The following is a 21,970-nucleotide window of genomic DNA, read 5'->3' on the forward strand; positions in this document are numbered from 1 at the left end:
TCATGTTCATGAATTACACAAAGCTGGGGGAGGAGAAGTGGGTAGTTGAAGGAATGAACTTAAAATTAGAGAAAATGTACACAATCTGCAAGCAAGCATAATGACGACAATGAGATTCAATACAGGTGCTAATATAATGCATTACATATTGGAAGAAAAATAATGGTGAAATTGCAGCCCATTGTGGTCTTGGCCTACCATGGATAGCTTTGGAATGCTCCAATATAATTATGCTCCTAAAATTTTGGCCCTTTCTTGGTCCCCAGATTTTAATTGCTCCACCTTCTGCAGCTGTAACATGGTGGAAATACTCCACAGGCCAGGCAGCATCTGCAGAGAGAGAAACTGTTAATTTCCAGGTGCTCATCAGAACTAGCTCTGGAATTCCAGGTAACTAAGAGAATTCCAGAGGGTTACCTGGAATCCTCCCCTTATCACTTTGCCTCACTACCTCCTTTTCCTCAGAGGATGTTCCTTAAAGTCTGAATCTTTGAAGAAGCTTTCGGCCATCTGCCCCGAAATCTCCCCTGTGGCTCAGTGAACATTCTCCTGGGAAGTATCATGAGACGAATGCAATTTTGAAGTGACTACATAAATACCAGTGATGATTGTTGGAAGATGGTTGAAGGTGTTTTTAAGTTCAGCACTCAACATGAATCATTATGGAACAGCAAGCAAGAAGTTGATGAAATCTATATTGGAACACTTTATACTGAAGCTGTACATTGCTATTTCCAGCATTTTCCATTTTTATTTTAAATTTCCAGCATCTGCAGTTTGTTTGATTTTTCAATGTTTCTTGAAACTCTGCCCCTGGAACACTCTCCAACTTTTGACAGCATACCACATATCCAAGGCTCCTTCACTGTTTCTAAATGTCCCTGCCTTTCAGAGACATGTGACTTTCATCTATCAGGCAGTGGAATTTGGCTCTCAGTGAAATTCTGCAATTTGGCATTAGTTAGCAAATAGACAAATTGGTGAATAACCACATCAAACAATTATAAAACAACTTTTCTCTGACAATGCCAGCATAATTGAAGATGAGAGTTTCAAGTTTCTAGGTATAAATGTCACCAACAACTTGTCCTGGTCCAGACAACATAGATGCTATGGCCAAGGAAGCCTCCACCTACACCAGCGCCTCTACTTCCTCAGAAGGCTAAGGAAATTTGGCATGGTCACGATGACCCTCACTGATTTTTATAGATGCACCGTAGAAAGCATCCTTATTGGATGCCTCACAGCTTGGTATGGCAACTGCTCTGACCAAGACGACAAGAAATTGCAGAGAGTTGTGAACGTAACCCAGTCTATCACGAAAACCAGCCTCCCCTCCATTGACTCGGTAGCTAACATAATCAAGAACTGCCCCCCCTCCCCGAATCCCCCCACCCTCACTTTGGTAAGTCAGACCACCAGGCTGTGCTCCTTCTCCCTGCATACAAACAGAAGCTGAAACGGGAGGATTCAGTATAGAAAGTCGTACAGTGCTGGTATGAGCTTCTGTGTGACCGCTTTGAGTTAGTGGACTGGTCCACGTTCAAAGACTCAGCTGCCAGCCTAGATGACTATGTCACCACCGTCACGGACTTTATCAGCAAATGTGTTAAGGACTGTGTACCAAAGAGGACAATCAGGGTGTTCCCAAGCCAGAAACCATGGATGAACCAGGAGATCCACTCCCTACTGAAGTCCAGGACTGCAGCATTCAAATCAGGTGACCCTGACCTTTACAAGAAATCGAGATACAACCTCTGTAAAGCTATCAGAGATGCCAAGAGGCAATATCGATCCAAAATTGAGTCCCAGACCAGCCGTCAGTTGTGGCAGGGCTTACAGGCTATAATGGGCTATGAAACGAAGTCAGGCGGCATCGTCGACAACAGCACATCCTTTCCCGATGAGCTTAATGCATTTTGTGCATGTTTCAAACAAAAGGGGACTAGTATTTCACCACCCACTCTGACAGCCTCCAATGAACCTGAATCCATGGTCACCATTGAGGGCATAAGATCACCCTTCCAGAGTGTGAACCCGAGGAAAGTACCTGGCCCAGATGGTGTCCTGGCTGTGTCCTCAGATCCTGTGCAGGTCAGCTGGTGGGGGTATTTGCAGACATTTTTAACCTCTCCCTGCTTCAATCTGAGGTTCCCACCTGTTTTAAGAAGACCATTATCATCCTGGTACCTAAGATAAACAAGGTAATGTGCCTTAAGGACTACCGCCCGGTGGCTCTGACATCCACCAACATGAAGTGCTTCGAGAGGCTGGTCATAGCACACATTAACTCCAGCCTCCCAGAAAACCTCGACCCACTGCAATTCACCTACCGTCAAAAAAGGTCTACAGCAGACACCATCTCCCTGGCCCTACACTCATCTCTGGAGCATCTGGACAGTAAAGACACCTACATTAGACTGTTGTTTAATGAATACAGTTCCACCTTTAATACTATAATTCCAAGCAAACTCATCACCAAACTGTGAGACCTGGGACTCAACACCTCCCTCTGCAACTGCATCCTTGACTTCCAGACCTGCAATCAGTGAGGATAGGCAGCAACACCTCCACCACGATTATTCTCAACACTGGTGCCCCACAAGGCTGCATCCTCAGCCCCCTACTCTACTCCCTCTATACTCATGGCTACATGGTCAGGTTCTGCTCTAACTCCATCTACAAGTTTGCAGGTGATACCACCGTAGTGGGCCTTATCTCAAATAATGATGTGTCAGAGTATAGGAAGGAGATAGAGAGCTTAGTGACATGGTGTTACAACAACAACCTATCCCTCAATGTCAACAAAACAAAAGAGCTGGTCATTGACTTCAGGAAGGGGGGCTGTGCACATGCACCTGTCTACATCAATGGTGCTGAGGTTGAGATGGTTGAGAGCTTCAAGTTCCTAGGAATGAACATCACCCACAACCTGTCCTGGTCCAATCACATAGATGCCAAGGCCAAGAAAGCTCATTAGCACCTCTACTTCCTCAGGAGGCTAAAGAAAGTTGGCATGTCCCCCTTGACACTCACCAACTTTTATTGATGCACCATAGAAAGCATCCTGCTCTGCCCAGGACTGCAAGAAACTGCGGAGAGCTGTGGACACAGCCCAGCACATCACGGAAACCAGCCTCCCCTCCATGTACTCTGTCTATACTTCTTGCTGTCTCGGTAAAGCAGCTAACATAACCAAAGACCCCACCCACCCTGGACATTCTAACTTCTTCCCTCTCTCATCAGGCAGAAGATACAAAAACCTGAAAGCATGTACCACTAGGCTCAAGGACAGCTTCCATCCTGTTGTTATAAGACCTTTGAATGACCTCTTATACAATAAAGATGAAATCTTGATCTCTCAGTCTATCTCGTCATGGCCCTTGCAATTTACTTGTCAACCTGCACTGTACTTTCTCTGTAAACTGTAAGAATATATTCTGCATTCTGTTTTGTTTGCCTTTTGCATTACCTCAATGTACTTGTGTATGGAATGATCTGTATGACTGGCATGCAAACAAAACATGTGACAATAATAAACCAATTACCAATTATCAATTGGCTGATTTCACTGTCAATCAAGCCTGGTATCCACAATCCTTTAAGTGACTGGGATTGATCTTTATGCACAAAATCAATTACTTAAGGATTGTGATTTTTACAGTTACTGCTCTGCATTTACTGCATTTTGTTTTCCTGCAGAAATCACCCTTTCCCTTTTTTTTGGAAGAAGTGGCTGTACTTTCCATTTCCTTCTGTAAATAGATTATTTCTTCTGCACAATCGACTTGGCTCTGAATCATCCACATTCCAACTCTGGCTGACAGTGTTGTCAATTAATATTCTCTATAACCTTATGAGAGTGGCTTGACGAGTGGGTCAGGGTGGTGGAAAGAGTGAAGTAAACGATGTGGTTCTTACCATAATCCAGAACAGGAAGATTATGTGTAGGAGCATTTGACAACACAAAGTCAGAGGCTGTCCTTGACACACCCAATTGCCTCCAGAATTTCAGCAAGAGTCAGGTAGACACAGAATTTCCTGCTGATCAACTTTCTCAATCAATGTATAACATCATAGCAAAGCTATTTAGCCTTTGATTCTAAACAGCATCAACAGCGTGCAACCTATGCCCATTAGGTTCCTAGAATGAGATAGAGAATGCTCGTAACAATAACAACATATTTTACCTAAAAATAGGATGTACCATGGAGTGATTCCAAGCAGCAATTGAAACTCTGTAATCAAGTAACTGTGAAAAACTATCTGAGCTTCACTGTTGCAGTTCAATCATCATCAGAAGATCTTGTTGAGATCACTGACTTGCAATCATTTCTATTATTCTGTACTTCCTCTTGGATTCATACTAGTATAGATTTATTTTCAAGGATAGCAACAAATTATTTTTGTATATAATTTCAGTTATTTTATTTCAGTTATTAATTAATGTCACCTTTATCATTTCAGAGATTGCAAATGAGTGAGTTACAGAGAGATCTAGGTGTTCTTGTGCATGAATCACAACAAGTTAGCATGCAGGTGTAGGCAAATTAAGAAGGCAAACGGCATTTTGTCCTTTATTACAAAGTGGTTGGAGTTTAAAAAAAAGGGAAGTTTTATTACAGCTGTACAGGGTGTTGTTGAGGCCACATCTGGAATACTGTGCACAGTTTTGGTCCCCTACCTAAGAAAGGATATAATAGCATTCGAGGCAATCTAAAGGAGATTCACCCAGCTAATTACTGGGATGAGAGGGTGATCCTATCAAGAGAGGTAATATAGGCTAGATGCTGCCTGACCTTTTAAGCTCCTCCAGCATTTTGTTTATTGCTCCAAATTCCAGCATCTGCACTCGCTTGTGTTTCCATTACAGGTTTGCTGTTGGTTTCAGTTTTGGCCGAGCTCCTTAGCATTGCATTCTATTAAATTCTGCCTTTCTGTTGGAGGGATGGATGCACAAGTCATTGGACATGGTAGGGCAAGTTGAGAAAGTGGTTAATAAGCCTTGCACAATTCTGGGTTTCATTAATAAAGCCGTAGAGTATAAAAGCAGGGAAGTCATGCTGAACCTTTATAAAACACTGGGCTGGGCTCAGCTAAAGTATTGCATTCAATTCTGGTCACCTCATTATAGGAGGAACGTGGAGACACTGGACATGGTCACAGAATCAAAGAGTCATAGAGCTATACAGCATGGAAAACAGGCCCTTTGGTCCAACTCATCCATTGCTGACAAGTTGCCTAAATGAACTCGTTTTGGTCCAGGGGAAATTTCTGACAATTGTCTCTTGGAGGAAGGACTACTGTTTCAAGATAAGATATCTTTATTAGTCACGTGTACATTGAAACAAATAGCGAAAAGCATCTTTTTTTGCATAGAGTGTTCTGGGGGCAGCGCCAACATAGCATGCCCACAACTTCCTTCCTAACCCATTACTGGACTTTAATTTAGTGAAGAAAAGGCTAAAGGAAGATCTGATTGAAGTTTATAGAGTCTGGAGAGAGTAATAGTGGGAGGCTGCTCAAGTTGGTGGAAGAGCTGAAGACTCAAGGTCACAGCTACAAAATAAAGGAGACGAAAATTAACAGCGACATGAGGAAAAGCTTATTTTTACACAGCGTGTGTTTGGAATCGGGAACATGCTGCCTGCAGCTGTGGTGGAGGCAGGTTGCATTGTCGCCATTGAGGAAATTAGATAAAAATATGGTGAGGACAATTTGTAATTTGTACAGAGAAGCAGCTTGGAGGATGGAACTAGTGAGTTGCTCTGGTAGAGAGCAGGGCAGACACAATGGGTTGAATTCAACCATTCAATGTTTCTATGATCCTATTTTCTCTCAGAGGTACATTCATATTGAGATCTAGATTAGAGGTTTGGAGCTTACTGTTAGAACAGAACTAAGCATCCATTTACTGTTGAGCAGTATCATTTGAAGGCACAACTCCCTCTGTTACTTTACTGATGACATTATAATTATTAGTACACCAGAAATAGTGAGGTTTAGGAGTCAAATGATGTGGAATTGGATATTTTACAGTAACATGAGGTTTGAGATTACATGAAGGGAGAAAGGTGAACAATTAGAGAAAGATACAGATTGAAAATAGAGCAAGGGAAGCTGAGATGGCAGGAAGTTTTGGAATAATGGACAAGGGGAGGAGGAAGCAATAGAAGCAAGTGAATCTGAATGAGAAGGAATACTTGAATTCTTTGCACCTGCTCCAGGAGTTGAGGATGGGGGGTGGGGGTGGGGGGAAGGGAACAGGTGAGCGGCACTTAAAGGGGTCGCTGGTAGTGATGAAAAGAAGTTGCAGATCCTCTTTGTTCTCTAGGATGATCCTGGAGTACTGGTCATTGAGAGAGGGGAGTGAGTACAGGTAGCTTCTGAAAGGTAGCACCGCCGATTGAACTGCAACCCCTCAGTAGTACAATGGAGAGTCAGCTTAGATTTCTGTTCTCAAATTCTTACAACTTTCTGATTCAGAAGTGAGAATGTTACCCTATGGCCCACCTTTGACACTGAGGCAACATAAACGGTTAGAGTCATAGTCATACAACTCAGAAACAGGCTCTTCGGCCCAACTTGTCCATGCAGACCAAGATGCCCATCTAAGCTAGTCCCATTTGCCCATGCTTGGCCTATATTCCTGAATCTTTCCTACCCATGTACCTGTCCAAGTGTCTTTTAAACGTTGTTATTGTATCTGCTTCAACCACTTTCTCTGGCAGCTTGTTCCATAAACGCACCACCCTCTGTGTGAAGAAGTTGTCCCTCAGATCTCCTTTAAATCTTTCCCCTCTCGCCTTAAATCTATACCCTCTAGTTTTTGATTTGCTTTCCCTCAGAAAAAGACTATGTGTGTTCACCCTATCTCTGCCACAATCTGTCCATGGGTTGGTAGTCTGATGGTTACAGTCCTGGTTTAGCACTTCTTTCTAAATCTCATCACCAGGAATTGTGAAACTGACCTTAACAAAAGTGCTGTCAAATATTGAATTGGTAATAAAACATATTGAAGATGTGACTAGTTCTCTGATAGTCCTGCTGGAATGGGGTTTGCTTTTCCTACCTGGACACAGCTTCAGTCCCACATTATGTGATAGGTAATACATGTTTTCATGGTAAAATCATTTATGCAGAGGGCAATGGTTCACTCTTGATAATGCAAGCAATATCAACATCCTCTTGGTAACCAAAAGACAATCAGCATCATTGAATAAGAGAGCCAAACACTATGTCATCCAGACAGAGGGGACAGGTTGATCAATGTTTGGAAATAACAGACAAGCTCACGATTCTGAACCAAGAAGTTGTCTAGATAAAGCAGACTGATTTAACACTACCTGAAATGAAGCAGCCAACTTTGGCATTGTCTGCATAAAGCAGGTAGGAACAGTGTTGTCTTAGGAAATCAGTGTTGTCTGCATAAGGCAGATAAGGTCACTGTTGCTGGATGAAACAGCCAAGTTTATTGTTTTCTGGGAACAATACCCCGAAGATCTTTTCAATGAAGTTCTGCTTGCTATTTAGCATGATGTCTGAGTCTTGTCTTATTAACTGTTTCTCTAACCAAGTTTAGGGCAATTGAATTAAGCTGAAAAGAGGGGCATATTAATAACCAGTGTTATTTACAATTGGCTTAAATTACAGTCAAACATGCATTTTAAATGGGTTTGCTTTTGTCAGACTTTGTAGGGCAGGTCACAGAGGTGTGACAATCTGCAAATTTGATTCACATATTTTCTAGTGTTAATTATTGAAGCAGCTTAATGAGCAACCACATTATACAAAAAATAGTGGGATTCCTAATTAAATAAGTACACTTAAAACATCACAGGTTCAGTAATACTTAATCTCTTTAGACTTTTAAAACTGAAGTACTTTGAATATGTTACCCATGGTATTTTAGTAGACAGATCATAGTGTCAATCAGGATACACTGTTAACACCACAGATGCCCCGTTGGAGCTCACTGCCACAATGCTTCTCATAGGAAGCAGCCTCCTACTCCCACCCCAGTGCTATTGTATGGGTGCATCAGTTGCATCAGGGTTGGTCACTGAATGATTTATTTGCCATCATCTACAAAATGCATTCCAGTTACTTGCTTTAGCTATTTGGACAGTACCTCCCAATTCCTTGACCTCCGCCAGCAGAAAGGACAAGGGCTTCAAGCACAAAAAAACACCCCCAACTTCCAGGTCCTGACCTGGGAATACATTGCTGTCCTTCACTGTCACTTGGACCAAGTCCTGGAGCTTTCTATCCAACAGCACTTTGGGAGCATCTTTACTGGAAGGAATGTAATAGCTGCTCACCACCATCTTCTGAAGGGTAATTAGGGATGGGCAATAGATTCTGGCCTTGCCAGTACTGTGAAGATCCCAAAAGTGAATAAATTAAATGAAAACATTTCGTCCAGTCTTCAGATGCAACATCAACAATTGAATTGAATAAGCCATCCACATCGAGCAGGTCATTTTGATTCTCAGACTTAATAGTCAGGGGTCCAAGTGTCTGGAGTGGGTTTCAATGCCTCACTCTTTACTCCCACCACCACCCAGCTGTTGGAGATTGCATGAGGAAGGCAAGGGCACTCTTCCTGTGGACATAGAACAGTACACCACAGGAACAGGCCCTTCGGCCCACCATGTCTGTACCGACCATGATGCCAATCTAAACTAATTCTACCTGTCTGCAATGGACTGTATCCCTCTATTCCTGCCTGTTCATGTGTCTGTCTAAATGCCTCTTAAATATTGCTAACATATCTGCTTCCACCACCTCCCCTGGCAGCGTGTTCCTTTCACCAACATCTCTCTGTGTGTAATAAAAGCTTGTCTCGCATAATCTTCTTTAAATGTTCCCCTTCTCATCTTAAAATTATGCCTTCCAGTATTTGACATTTATTTCTAACTACCTACCCTATCTGTGCCTCTCACAATCTACCAGGTCTCCCCTCAGCCTCCGATGATCCAGAAAAGAACAATCCGTGTTTGTCCAACCTCACCTTACAGCTGATACATTGCAATCCAGGAAACTCCCGGTGAACCTCCTCTGCATCCTCGATAAAGCCTCCACATTCTTCCTACAATGTGGTGACAAGAACTGCACATAATACCCCAAATATGGCCTAACTAAAGTTTTATACAGCTGAAACATGACTTCCCAACTTTTGTACTCAGTGCCCCCATTGATGAAGGCAAGCATGCCATGAACCTTCTTTAACACCCTATCCACTTGTGTTACCACTTTCAGGGAGCTATGGATTTGCTCTCCAAGATCCTTTTGTACATCAATGCTCCCAAGGGTCCTGCCACTTACTGTATGCGTTCATCTTACATTTGATCTCCCAAAGTGCAAAACCTCATACCTATCTGGATCAAATTTCATTTGATAACCTTCCTCACTATCCATAACTCCACCAATTTTCCACAAACTTATCGATCAGGCCACCCCACCTATATTTTCATCCAGGTCAGTTTTATACATACTGTATACTGTACATATCACAAACATGAGGGGTATAGACAGGGTGAACACGCATAGTATTTTTCCCAGGGAAGGGAATTAAAAACTAGAGGGTATAGGTTGAAGATGAGAGGTGAAAGATTTAAAGAGACCTAAGGGACAACTTTTTCATGCAGACGGTGGTGTACATATGGAATGAGCTGCCAGAGAAAGTGGTTGAAGCAGGTACAATAACAAAACTTTAAAGACATTTGGCTAAGTACATGGATAGGAGGGGTTTGGAGGGACGTGGGCCAAACAAGCCAAATGGGACAAGCTTGCGACCAGCACCACGGACGGCATGGGCGAGTTGGGCTGAAGGTCTTGTTTCCATGCTGTATTATTCCAGGACCCTATGACAAACAACAGGTCCCAGCACTAATCCTTGCCTAACACCACAGGTCACTGACCTATAGTCAGAGAAATCTTATTTCCCAATTTTATGTATGCTCGCTTAAAGTTTTGAAATAATTCCTTAAATAATTTTCATTGTTTATCAAACAGCAAACAATTTAATTTTTTAATATACTGTGGCCACCTCAATCTTCTAATATGGAGCTGCCTTTATTTTAATTCCTGATTTAAGCGAGCTATGCTCCAACTCAATGTAAAATTCCATCAAATTTCAAACGCTTTTCCTTTGTCATCCATAGGTAGCTACCTCGTCTCTGAATTGGAAGGTTGAATGTTCATCCTTGTGGTGCTGCATTCTTGGAGGAGGTGAGACAGTTAACCAAGGCCCATTTTACCCTTTCTGAATGGAAAGAAACAATCTCAGTACTATTTTGAAGAACGGAGGAGAAATTATTCCTAGTACATGACCATTATTTTTTTTCTTATTATTATGCAGTATGTTGGGGTCAAGGATTACTTCTTTCATGCAAATTCACTAGGTCCTGTAGTGACTGGTGAAGCCAAGGTCTGCTTTGGTCATTTGTGGTCAGGCACGTGGACACCAGGTCCTGTCTATAGGAGATGCTGGATATAATTAGGGCCTCCAAAGAGGGAAAATTGGACTGATAGAGAGCATTGCCTTTGCTTCACTTACCCTGTGAATGGTTTGAAGAATTTTGCAGAGGCAGTGATGGTGGTATCTCACCAGTGGTTTGATGTGCCTGCTGTAGGTAGCCCATATCTTTGAAGCATATGGGAGAATCAGAATCTTTGCTGACAGTAGACCAGGGGTTATATGTCCAGCTTATGGTCCTGATCTAAACGAGTGACTGCATCAGTCAGGCCTTGACATATCGATGACTGTTGGGCTGAGCACTGCCTAATCTGCTCCGTTATCTCCAGCAGCCTCAAAACCAGTGGTAACAACAAAACTGTCACAGTAAAATCAATGTTGATGGTCTTGAGGACATTGCAAGGACACGTCTTCTCAGTCAGACCCTCACAGACAACCAGATGGCTCTTCACCAGCAGAAGCGACAGAAAGTTAACAATGTATGGACTATCCTGAAGTTCACCATAATTAGCATCTGCAATGAAACTCTTGACTCCTCTAAAAAGAACAAGGACTGGTTTGAGGAGAACAACCAGGAAATTCATGAGCTAATTAACTACCTATACAAGGCATTCTTGGAGTGGAAACTCCATCACACCTCTACATGGAGCAGAAAGCCAGGTCCAATAAAAAAAAAGATACCTGAAGAATAGATGGGAATTATTTATCGCCAAATCAACAGTATAGAAGTGGATTATCTTGTAATTAAATTCAATAAAAAGATCGAATGTCATAATTCTTAAATCGTTACTGTGACCACAATTCCAAAGTACTTTATTGGCTCTAAATTGATTTATATCTGTAGAAGATGCAATATAAATTCAAGTATTTCATTTATGAAATCCCTTAAGATGACAATACTAGTCAACACAGCAGCTAAAATAGTTCCATCCTTGGTTGGTTCCATAGGAGTAAAGGAACAGGAGTAATCCATTTAGCCCCTGTTCAGCAATTGTTTGGGATTGTGGCTGATATGTAACACAATTCAGTATTCTTATCTTTTACCCATATTCCTTAATTCAGATTATCATAAGTTTTATTATCATAACATTTATCATAAGTTCGGATTTAAGAACTGACCTTGCATAGTTGGCATTTCTGGAAGGAAGTTCTAAATTTCTACACCATGACCATTGCTTCTGGAAAATGTCCTGGGTGCATTGTCTCTTCAGAATCTATCTTTCCCATACTTTAGGAAAATTAAAGCCCTATGTGATTACATTATAACTTCTACTAGTGTGTTCTTTCTTGATTATTTCTCTTTCCAACCATGTTGCAGTTGTTATGTGGCCTATAAACTACTGCCAGTGTGTTTTTGTCTCTTGTTGATTAATATTTCTATGCATGCATACTTTTTATTCTGAGACAAATAATCCATCTCTGTTGTCATTATGCCATTGTTAATATTGGGGTAGCCCACCAAGACTTTTGTTTTATCTGTCTTTCCATGCATTAAATACCCTGAAGGATGTACTTCACAACCTTGGTAACCATGCAACCATTTCTATCTAATGTTTATTTAGTCAAACCCATTTATCTCAATTTGTGCCTAAACTTGCCAGTATTGTTGTGAATGCCTTATGCATTCAGATAAGCTACCTTTAATTTCATTTCTTTACCATGGGTTCTTTGTCTGACCTTGTTCACTTTGACTCTTAAACTTCCTTCCTGCTCACTCAGCTTCCCATCGCTAAATTGCTAGTTTGCACTATGACCTTGACATTCTGTTGACATTTATCTCATTTCCCTTAGTCTTATTATACGTTGATTATATGTGGTCATTAACAGACAGTACATAGGATATAGAACAGTACAGCGCAGGATCAGGCCCTTTGGCTCATGATGTTGTGCCAAACAAATTAAACTAGTAATTAAACACTTAACTAAACTAATCCCTTCTGTCTCCACAATGTCCATATCCCTCCATTCTCTGCACGCTCATGTGCCTATCTATTTTATATGCCTCTACCGTATCTGCCTCCACCACCACCCCTCGTGGCACATTCCAGGCACCCACCACTCCGTGTTAAAAAAAACTTGCCCCGCACATCTCCTTTGAACTTACCCCCTCTCACCTTGAAGTTATTAAAGAAGACTGAGAAAACAGTGAGCACAACCAAGAGGTGGATGGTCATCTTCATCTTCACAAGATCATTGTCTACATGTAAATGAGGAAGACCATTTAGCCCATCTCAATCCAGCCACAAAGAGTGCACTTGTGATTGTCTTCCCCTGAAGAAATCCATCTATTTACAGTACAGCACAGGCCCTTCAGCCCTCAATGTCTGGTCCAAACACGATGCCAAATTAAACTAAATCTCTTCTGCCCGTACATGATTCATAGAACATAGAACAGTACAGCACTGCACAGGCCATTCAACCCATGATGTTGTGCCAATCTTGATGCCAATTTAGACTAAACGTCCTCTTCCATATCCCTCCATTCCCTTTATATTCATGTGTCTATCTAAAAGCCTCTTAAACTCCACCAAACTGCCTGCTTCTGCTACTACTCCTGGTCGCCCATTCCAGGCACCTATCACTCTCTGTGTAAAAAAAACTTGCCCCTCACATTGCCTTTAAACATCCCCCTCTAACCTTAAAAGCATGTCCTCTGGTGTTTGAGATTTCCATACTGGGAAAAAGATTCTGACTGCTCTCTCGATGCCTCTCATAACTTTAAAAACCTCTATCAGGTCTCCCCTGAGCCTATGATGCTCTAGGGAGAACAACCCAAGTTTGTCCAACCTCTCCTCTAATCCAGGCAGCATCCTGGTAAACCTCTTCTGCATCCTTTCCAAAGCCTCCACATCCTTCCTATAATGGGGGGGGACCAGAATTGCACATCATACTCCAAGTGTAGCTTAACCAACATTTATGGTATGTTTCAAAAGTCCTGCTTTTATTACTCTGTTGGGAATTCCATGATTGTCCTTGGAGCCTTACTCCTTTGGGTAGAACATTGGCACAGCTTTGAAGTTGCTGCCTCACTGCTCCAGGGGTAGGGGTTCAACCTTGTGGGGAAAAGTAAGGATGTGTTGATGAGGCTCTATGGGTCACTGGTGAGACCTCATTTGGAATACTGTGTGCAGTTTTGGAATACTGTGTGACGTTGGAGAGGGTTCAGAAAAGATTTACGAGCATGACTCCTGGAATGAAAGGGCTTACATACGAGGAGCATGTGTCGGCTCTTGGACTGTATTCATTAGAGTACAGAAGAGGTGAGAGGGGACCTCATAGAAACATTTCGAATGTTGAAAGGACTGGACAGAGTAGATGTGGCTAAGTTGTTTCCCTTGGTGGGTGAGTCCAGGACAAGAGGGCACAGTCTTAGAATTAGAGGGTACCCATTTAGAACAGAGATGAGGAGAAATTTCTTTAGCCAGATGGTCGTGGATTTATGGAATTCGTTGCCACTGTTGGATTCGACTGTTTTTAATTAGCTTTTTAACATGTATAACGTTTAATACACCTCAAGTGGCTGCACAAGGAATGGCCGCTTGCTAGCTTATTGGTTCGTCCATCAGGTGACTATGTGGTTTTTTCATTGGTTGGTTTAGCCTGATTTCCTGATTGGACTATTGTTAGCTAAAGAGCATCTCTTATCTCAGGTATAAAAGGTGTCGTCTTTTTGTTAATCTCTCTCTTGCTCTTCCTGACCCCTGGTCTGAGCTTCCTTTTGTTCCTTTTGTCTCAGCTCATCAAAGCTAGTGCCATGTGCTCTGTGACTGCTTCTTTGTTTTAAGTCTTTCCAGTAAAACTTTGTGAAGCACCAACTTGTTTTCAACTCATTCCTGGACTCCTGAAAGAACCTGCGGATTTGAAAATAACCAGATCCGACACCACATACAGGTGTGGAGGTCCAATTATTGGAGGTGTTTAAGGAGGAGATTGATAGGTTTCTAATTAGTCAGGGTATCAAGGGATATGGGGAAAAGGCTGGGAACTGGGGCTAGATGGGAGAATAGTTTAGCTCATAGTGAAGTGGCGGAGCAGACTCGGTTAGACAAATGGCCTACTTCTGCTCCTTTGTCTTATGATCTTGTGAAAGGATTGCTGCTAATGGGTGCTTGATGGTAGCGCAAGCCCAGTGGGCTGAAGGTCCGTGCTGTATGACTCCATGAAGATAAATTTTATCCTAGCTTTCCAGGTTAAATTAAAAATTAAATTGCAAGCAAGGGTAAAACTAAAGGAGGGGCATTGCTATTATCAATCAAACAAGGAAGGTGAAATGATACTGTATGAAGACATCTGTGGCATCAGCCCTACATTTGTTATTCTATCTTTCTCTTCCTTGACTATCCTTGTACATCACTCTTAAGATCTTGTAAGAGAAACAACCCCTTGTCAGTCTCTGAATATATGTTGACCAGCAGCAGGAAAGTATGATGCCATTAGCTCATGATAAAAGGGTGTTTTAATTTCTACAACACACGTTAGGGTCTACCTCAGTAAGCAGGAACCACTTACTGCAGACCTACTGCATGTATTTTTTTTTGCTGTGTGGACGGAATGATAAAATGTATTCATGCAATGAACCAGATATCAGCACAGGTCAATGGAACAGCAGTTGTCTGGGGGTTGCAGCTTCACTTAAGTGTTCCAGTCTGCCTGCTTTACCTGTTAATCTTGTCAGTGCAGGACATTGTCAACAGCTGTTCTCCCTGTAATACTCCATCCCATGTCTGGATGGAGTTGCAGGACCGGATTGGAATAGTGCCTTCTCCGGATTCAATCTTCGTTCTGAGATGGCCCCGAACTCTCCTGTTCAATGGCCTGCTGTGTTGCACTGGAAAAGAGAAAATACTGCTTTCAACCCGTGCTCTGAAAGCTAGGTGCAAAGAATGAAGAAGCATTCATCTTGAAGCTTGTTGCAAGTTCTGTTTTCTATTTGTGTGCATTTCTGGTTACCCCATTGCAGAAAGAATATGGAGGCTTTGGAAAGGGTACAGGAGAGGTTTACTGGGATGCTGCCTGGATTAGAGCGTATGAGCTATAAGGAGAGGTCGGACAAACTTGGAGCAATACACAAAAAACGCTGGAGGAACTCAGCAGGTCAAGCGGCATCTACGGAGGGAAATGAACAGTTGACATTTCGGGTTGAGACCCTTCATCAGGACTGGAAAGGGTGAGGGCAGAAGCCAGAATAAAAGGGTAGGGGCAGGGGAAGAGCATAAGCTGGCGGGTGATAGGTGAGTCCCAGTGAGAGGGGGAAGGTAGTGGGGGGGGGAGAGGGGTTAAAAGGGAATGATGTGAGAAGCTGGGAGGTGATAGGTGGAAGAGGCAAAGGGCTGAAGAAGAAGGAATCTGATAGGAGGGTCAGTAGACCATGGCATAAAAGGAAGGAGGTGGCCAGGTCGTGAGGGCAGGGGAGGAGAAAGAGAAGGGGTGAAGGTTTTTTTCCTCTGGAGCGTCACAGTCTGAGGGGAGACCTGATAGAAGTTTATAAAATTATGAGAGATGTAGACAGGGTAGACAGTCAGAATCTTTTTCCCAAGGTAGAAATGACAAATACTAGAGGACATGCATTTAAGGTGATAGGGGGAAAGTATAAAGGTGATGTGCGGGGCAAGTCTTTTACGCAGAGAATAGAAGGTGCTTGGAACTGGCTGCCAGGGGTGGTGGAGGAAACAATTACGACAGTGGCGTTTTAGAGGCTTTTGGACAGGCACATGAATATGTAGGGAACGGAGGGATAAAGGCAGAAGAGATTTAGTTTAATTTGACATCATGTTTGGCACAGACATTGTGGGCTAAAGGACCCGTTCCTTTGCTGTTCTGTTCTATGTCCAATCTGCCGCATCCTAAATCCCAAGAATGAAGCCGCAGATGCAAACAGGTGGCCGGCTTCACTGTTGAAAGTGTGCTAGTCCTATCTATCCCAGGGATGGGGAAGGGAGAGAGAAAGAGGTCATTGGTGGGAATTTGGGTCAGTACGTCTGTTTCCTTGGACCGAATACTGAAGGACTGTAAGATCCCCAGGAGAGAACTTGCAGTTCCAAGGCACAGCAACTGTTCTGGGGATTAATGGCCATCTTGAGTCCTACCCTTCAGGAACATACAGCCTTGTTTAACAGATTAAGCAAAGGAAATGGAAATGATGGGATTTGTAGTTGGAGATGATAATGCATCAACCTGTGGTCCTTTCCGACAGATGCAGGAAAGGGAAAGTTGTTTGGGAAAGGCAAGTGCATTGTGGCCCTGTCCTGTCCTCTCTGCCCTGCTATAATCATCTCCCAGTCACAGAATCTCAGGCCCTAAAACATTTGAGCGGAACGTCTTTTTACAAAGAAACTGTTTAACTCAACCCTATCAATACCTTCCTTAATTTTCTGTGTGTGACTTTTAGAGTTATGCCACATGGAAACTGGCCCTTTGGCCCACTGTCCATTTTGACCATCGAGCACTGATTTACACTAATCCTTCACTAATCCAATTTTATTCTCTCCACATCCCATCAACTCTCCTCAGATTCTACCACTCATTTACACACCAGGGGCAATTTACAGTGGCTGATTAATCTACCAACTCACACATCTTTAGGATGTGGAGAAAACGAAGCATCTGGAGGAAACCCATGAAACAAACTCCAACAGACAGCAGTGGAGATCAGGATCGATCCCTGGTTGCTGGATGCATGAGGCAGTAGCTCTACTAGCTGCCCAACTGTGCGGGATAGAAGTTCATCCTTGGTTCTACATGTGCTGAAAAAGTGATATAGTGAAATAATTGTGGTTTCAACTGACAAATGAGTCAGTTTTATATTTCAATGGAATTGAAGTCAAGGTAAATAAATCCATATTGTAGACACCTGTGCATACAATAATGTCAAAAATATGACAGGGTGTGGAGGGGGTGAAGGGCATTTCTCCTGCTGCTTTGCTCCAATACATGCCTCTGAAGATTATCCCAACATCTTACAAGGCAAAGGCCAAATGGCCAGAAGTCAAGTGTAAAAATGCAATGGGTTTACATTTTTTGAAATTAATGCACAGAACGTAAGTTGTGTGGGATCTGCCCACATAACACATTGAGAGCTCTAAATATGCTCCACTAGTCAGTTTAAGTTAAACATTTAGCTATACCAAAGGGAATGAGAATTTCAACAGCAAATCCGATACAGAAATTCAGCCTGGGATGGATGATTAATATTTCCTTTCCCTTGAACATGTGTAAACATAGTTTCTTCAAGTATATTATTTGTTAATGTGCATGCTGTAAGCAATGTTAAATTTGTTTCTATTTAAACATTTCTGCCACTGAATTTTGGTGGATTTCAAATTGGGATTACAAGCCACATTTACTTTCAAGTTCCTTATTTTCTTAATTTATGTCACAGAGGAATCAATCAGTTGTTGAGGTAACTCTGGGGAACCTTGGCAAAAAAAAGGCATGATTTAATATTTCCTAGCACAATTATAAAAAACATACTCATTTGAAATTTATGATTTAACTGAATGGAATTTTGTTACTGGGAGCAGAAGAAACAGCTGGTTACAGAAAATAATTAAACCGCTAATTAACTGTGAGAAGTGGCAGAAATCTAGGTGGGAATGTCACCAGATACTTACAAAATCACTGATTTTGAAAAGCCCATTTTTTTCACGTGAGTGATTTATTTGTCAAAGGGAAGAATATCAGAAGCAAAATGGGGTAGTAAATGGTCATCCTTGGAATTGGACCCCTCAACAAGGGCTGGTTGTGTCTTTGCCCACATGGGTCTTTTGTTCCTGGGACATATGAAAGGATAAAGGGATGAGGAATGAAGTGACTTCATTGCCTCATGCAGAGCTTTCCACATTAAACATATTGCAAATGCACATTGATGGTATAGTGAATAAGATGCTGCAACTGAAAAGTCACAAAGTTGCAAAAAATACACATCGTGTATGATGGAGATTGTGTATACCATCTAGAGGAGTTTCAATAGTCGAAATCACCTCATCTCAACCTACATGGCTTTCTGGCTTAAGGGGGAAGCTCATAGGCTCCAACAAACAGTTGACACTACCATGAAATCAGACTGATGGATTTCCTCAGGTTGGAGGTTGTAGGATGGCCCATTGTGACTGATTAGGGTGGCAATAAAATCCAGTGAAACCTGATCCAAGAACCTACAGATGATAACTCTATACCTGGAAGCTGTAACACTTCAGTGTTTCCACGGTGCATATTTTATATGTTGTTTTTATGCATTTCCAAGTTGTACAATGACTATGTATATCCCATGATGATATAACATCCTTATACTTACATTCAGCCCTTGCTTCTCGATGAGAGCTCAGGCGAGCATCTCCACAAGGTGGTGTGCTGATGTACAGATGGAAAAGGATACTTTCTTTCAGCTTGTAGCCTCCCTCTTTTTGATGGGCAAAGATGGAACGTTCCCAGTCATCTGGCTGTTTACTTTAGGAAACATAGAGATTAGATCAGTGCAATAATTAAATGGATTCCCAATGAGCAAACTGCATTAGGTTCTCATTGGGAGAAGCTTATCTAAATTATTGTATTTACTGTTAGTATATTAATCTTGACAGAGTTTGAAAATAATGCCATTGTTTGCACAAGAAGTAGTTTGCTTTTGTAACTGAATTCATTTGCCATTTATTTTAGAAAATCCCCCCCTGCCCTCCCAATCTATTCTATGGGCTTTTGGCCTTTTAATAGTTACAAATCACTACTTTAGAGCACAATAAGATGTCACATAAATCATGTAAAACCAAAAGGTGAAAATGCTAAGGTTTAGATTTCCTGTATTTGATTTTCAAATTGAATGTTGGGTGATCACAACGTGATTTTCCACCTTTTATTTGCAAAACAAATGTTAATCTTGTGGTATTTTCTACAGGGTTTACATAAAATAATCCACATTAAATCAAACTGATTACATGGACAAGGTTCGTCCAGACCAAATTCATTGAGTCTGGACCTCAATGGTTGCAAAACTGATATATTAACAGGACATATGTGAGCTGTAATGATAACGAGGCCAGCTTTGAATTTGCTACAGTAATTATACTCAGATCAAGGCAGAAAATGTTTATCCAATGCTTGGTTATATTTTGTGTTCGCTTGTGTGGTTTGAAGAACAAGTTGTTAGTTTACCAGGAACACCTTTCAGTTTCTCTCATCTGCTTTTAATTCATTCTCTGCCTTAGTGGTAGACTCGATCCTTATAAACAAATCCTAAGTCACCAGCTTGAAACATTAACTCTGTTCCTCTCTCCCCAGATGTTGCCTGCCCTGCTGTCTACTTCCAGGAGTTCCTAGCTCACTTCAACTGATGGCCTGCTGAACTATCTTTATGTTAATATTATTAAAAAAACTTTCCCAGTGCCTTCAAATTGTCTCTGAAATATAACTGCAACGTTAGACGGCTCCTGAAATTTAAATTCACTAAAAGCTTAGTCTTTTAATAACCATTATTGTGTAACCCTCATTGGCTTTTATCTAAATTGGAGATGATAGTCCACCTTGATGTAACAATAATGTAACTCTCATTGGCTACATTTCTCGGTATTGGAAAAGCAGCCAGCGTAATCAAAGACCCTTCCCACCCCAGACATTCGCTCTTCTTTCCCCCTTCCAGTTGGCAGAAGACACAAAAGCTTGAAAACAGGCACCACCAGACTCAAGCACAGCTTCTGTCCTGCTGTTATAAGACTATTGAACGTACCTCTTGCACAATAAGATGGACTCTTGACCTCACAACCTACATGCTCCTGGGACCTTATTGTCCACCTGCACCGCACTTTCTCTGTAACTGTAACACTATATTCTGCATTCTGTTATTGTTTATCCCTTGTACTACCTCGATGTACTAACGTTTTGAAATGATCTGTATGGATGGCATGCAAAACAAAGTTTTTCACTGTATCTCGGTATATGTGACAACAGTAAACCAATTACCAATCATCTCTAAAAAGAACAGTGGTGGCTAAAATGGGCCTCGTTTGAGTAAAAAAAAACTCTGGCCTTGAAATTTATTCCTGTTGTGTGGCTCTAGTTGGCCTTTTGAATAGCTTTGCCATATTTTACTCTGTCTCGGAAAATGAATTTTGGAGGCAGAGTACAACATGCTGAAACACTAGAGACATAAGGGACTGTGGATGTTGGAATCTGGAGCAACAAACAACCTGGTGCAGGGTTTTGACCCAAAATGTTGATAGTTCCTTTCCCCCCCAGATGCTGTTCTACCCGCTGAGTTCCTCTTGCAGATTGTTTGATGCTGAAACACTAGACTCTCTGGGGTACATTTCTAGGTGTGAGTGCAGTTTGTCTGGTTGGATTCTGTTTCATTCTGTAGGGCTATGAAAAAAGTACAGGGGTTTGGGTCACATTGGTTGGGTCTTTCAAAGAACTAGTTCGGACACTGGTTTGATGGACTGAATGATCTCATTCTATCATTCCATGATTTTTTTTAGAGAAGGTAAAATGATACAGCTGTTCACCGCAGCAGTAGGAAAAAATAGCTCGCTTGACTTCTTTATCATTATATCTCTTTTCTGAGTTTAAAAGATGTGGTAATCCTGTGAAGAAACTATTAAAGACCTGATTTCTGAGCAACCTTAGGCACTGTGAATAGCAAAATCAGTTCATGCTAAATGTACTTCTCTCAGTTGAACTAGACAGCGGGTGAAATCTATGGTGATAGGACTGCAGATGTATCTCAATGGATTCCAAATTACACAATCAAAGATAACCACTCATGAACTATGCCATTTAGCACTTTCTGTTAACCCTTTCTGGTTTGAAAAGGTTCCCAGTTTAACCATTACAACATCTAGAGAAATAAAAAAGCTATTGGGGATCATGATTAACCTTTCTCATCTGATGCTGGTTTGGCATGAGGTGTTTGCTGGCTTTTGCGGATCCACAGAAAACTGAAACCCCTACAAATGATTAAAATTTAAATTACAATAGACCTTTGACCCTGCTATTTCCTTCTGACGTTGGAGTACTAAGGGTACAAAAATGCTGGATTCTGAACACTTTTACTCCTATGGTTGATTGCTTATTTCCATCTCAGTTGAACCAGTTTCTTAAAATGAAAGCAATCTGAACAATGTTTAATGCTAGCTTGTCGTTAACCAGATAAAAGTAAAGCTTGTTTTATTTTGTCTTAACTTTGAAGGAGAATTTTCTCTCTCATTCCAATATTGTTTCAGTTTCTCTGTGGCCTTTTCAGTGTGGGTATAAGCATAGAATGTTGACAGTACAGCACAGGAATAGGCCCTTTGTCTGTGTTGACCATGATGCCAAGTTAAACTAACCCATCTGCCTGCACATGATTCATATTCCTCCATTCCCTGCATGATCATCTGCCTGTCTAAATGTCCCTTAAACATCACTATCATATTTGCTTCCAGAAATCCTCCTGGCAGTATGTTTCAGACACCTACCACTCTCTGAGTAAAAGAAATTGCCTCACACATCTCCATTAAACGTTCC

General features: G+C 41.7%; 1 protein-coding gene across 1 annotated transcript in view; it reads right to left on the bottom strand.

The window, feature by feature from the left end:
* The window catches only part of adarb2 (adenosine deaminase RNA specific B2 (inactive)), a 280,576-nt gene that overhangs the window by 58,789 nt on the left and 199,817 nt on the right, over positions 1-21,970 (bottom strand). Inside the window, exons 5-6 of the mRNA XM_052016167.1 lie at positions 18,774-18,925; positions 15,140-15,308 (exon numbers count right to left, since the gene is read on the bottom strand). Coding sequence (XP_051872127.1) covers positions 15,140-15,308; positions 18,774-18,925 — 321 coding nt within the window. The remainder of the gene's footprint in view (positions 1-15,139; positions 15,309-18,773; positions 18,926-21,970) is intronic.

The sequence above is a fragment of the Pristis pectinata genome, chromosome 5 (assembly GCF_009764475.1).
Source record: "Pristis pectinata isolate sPriPec2 chromosome 5, sPriPec2.1.pri, whole genome shotgun sequence".
NCBI lineage: Eukaryota > Metazoa > Chordata > Chondrichthyes > Rhinopristiformes > Pristidae > Pristis > Pristis pectinata.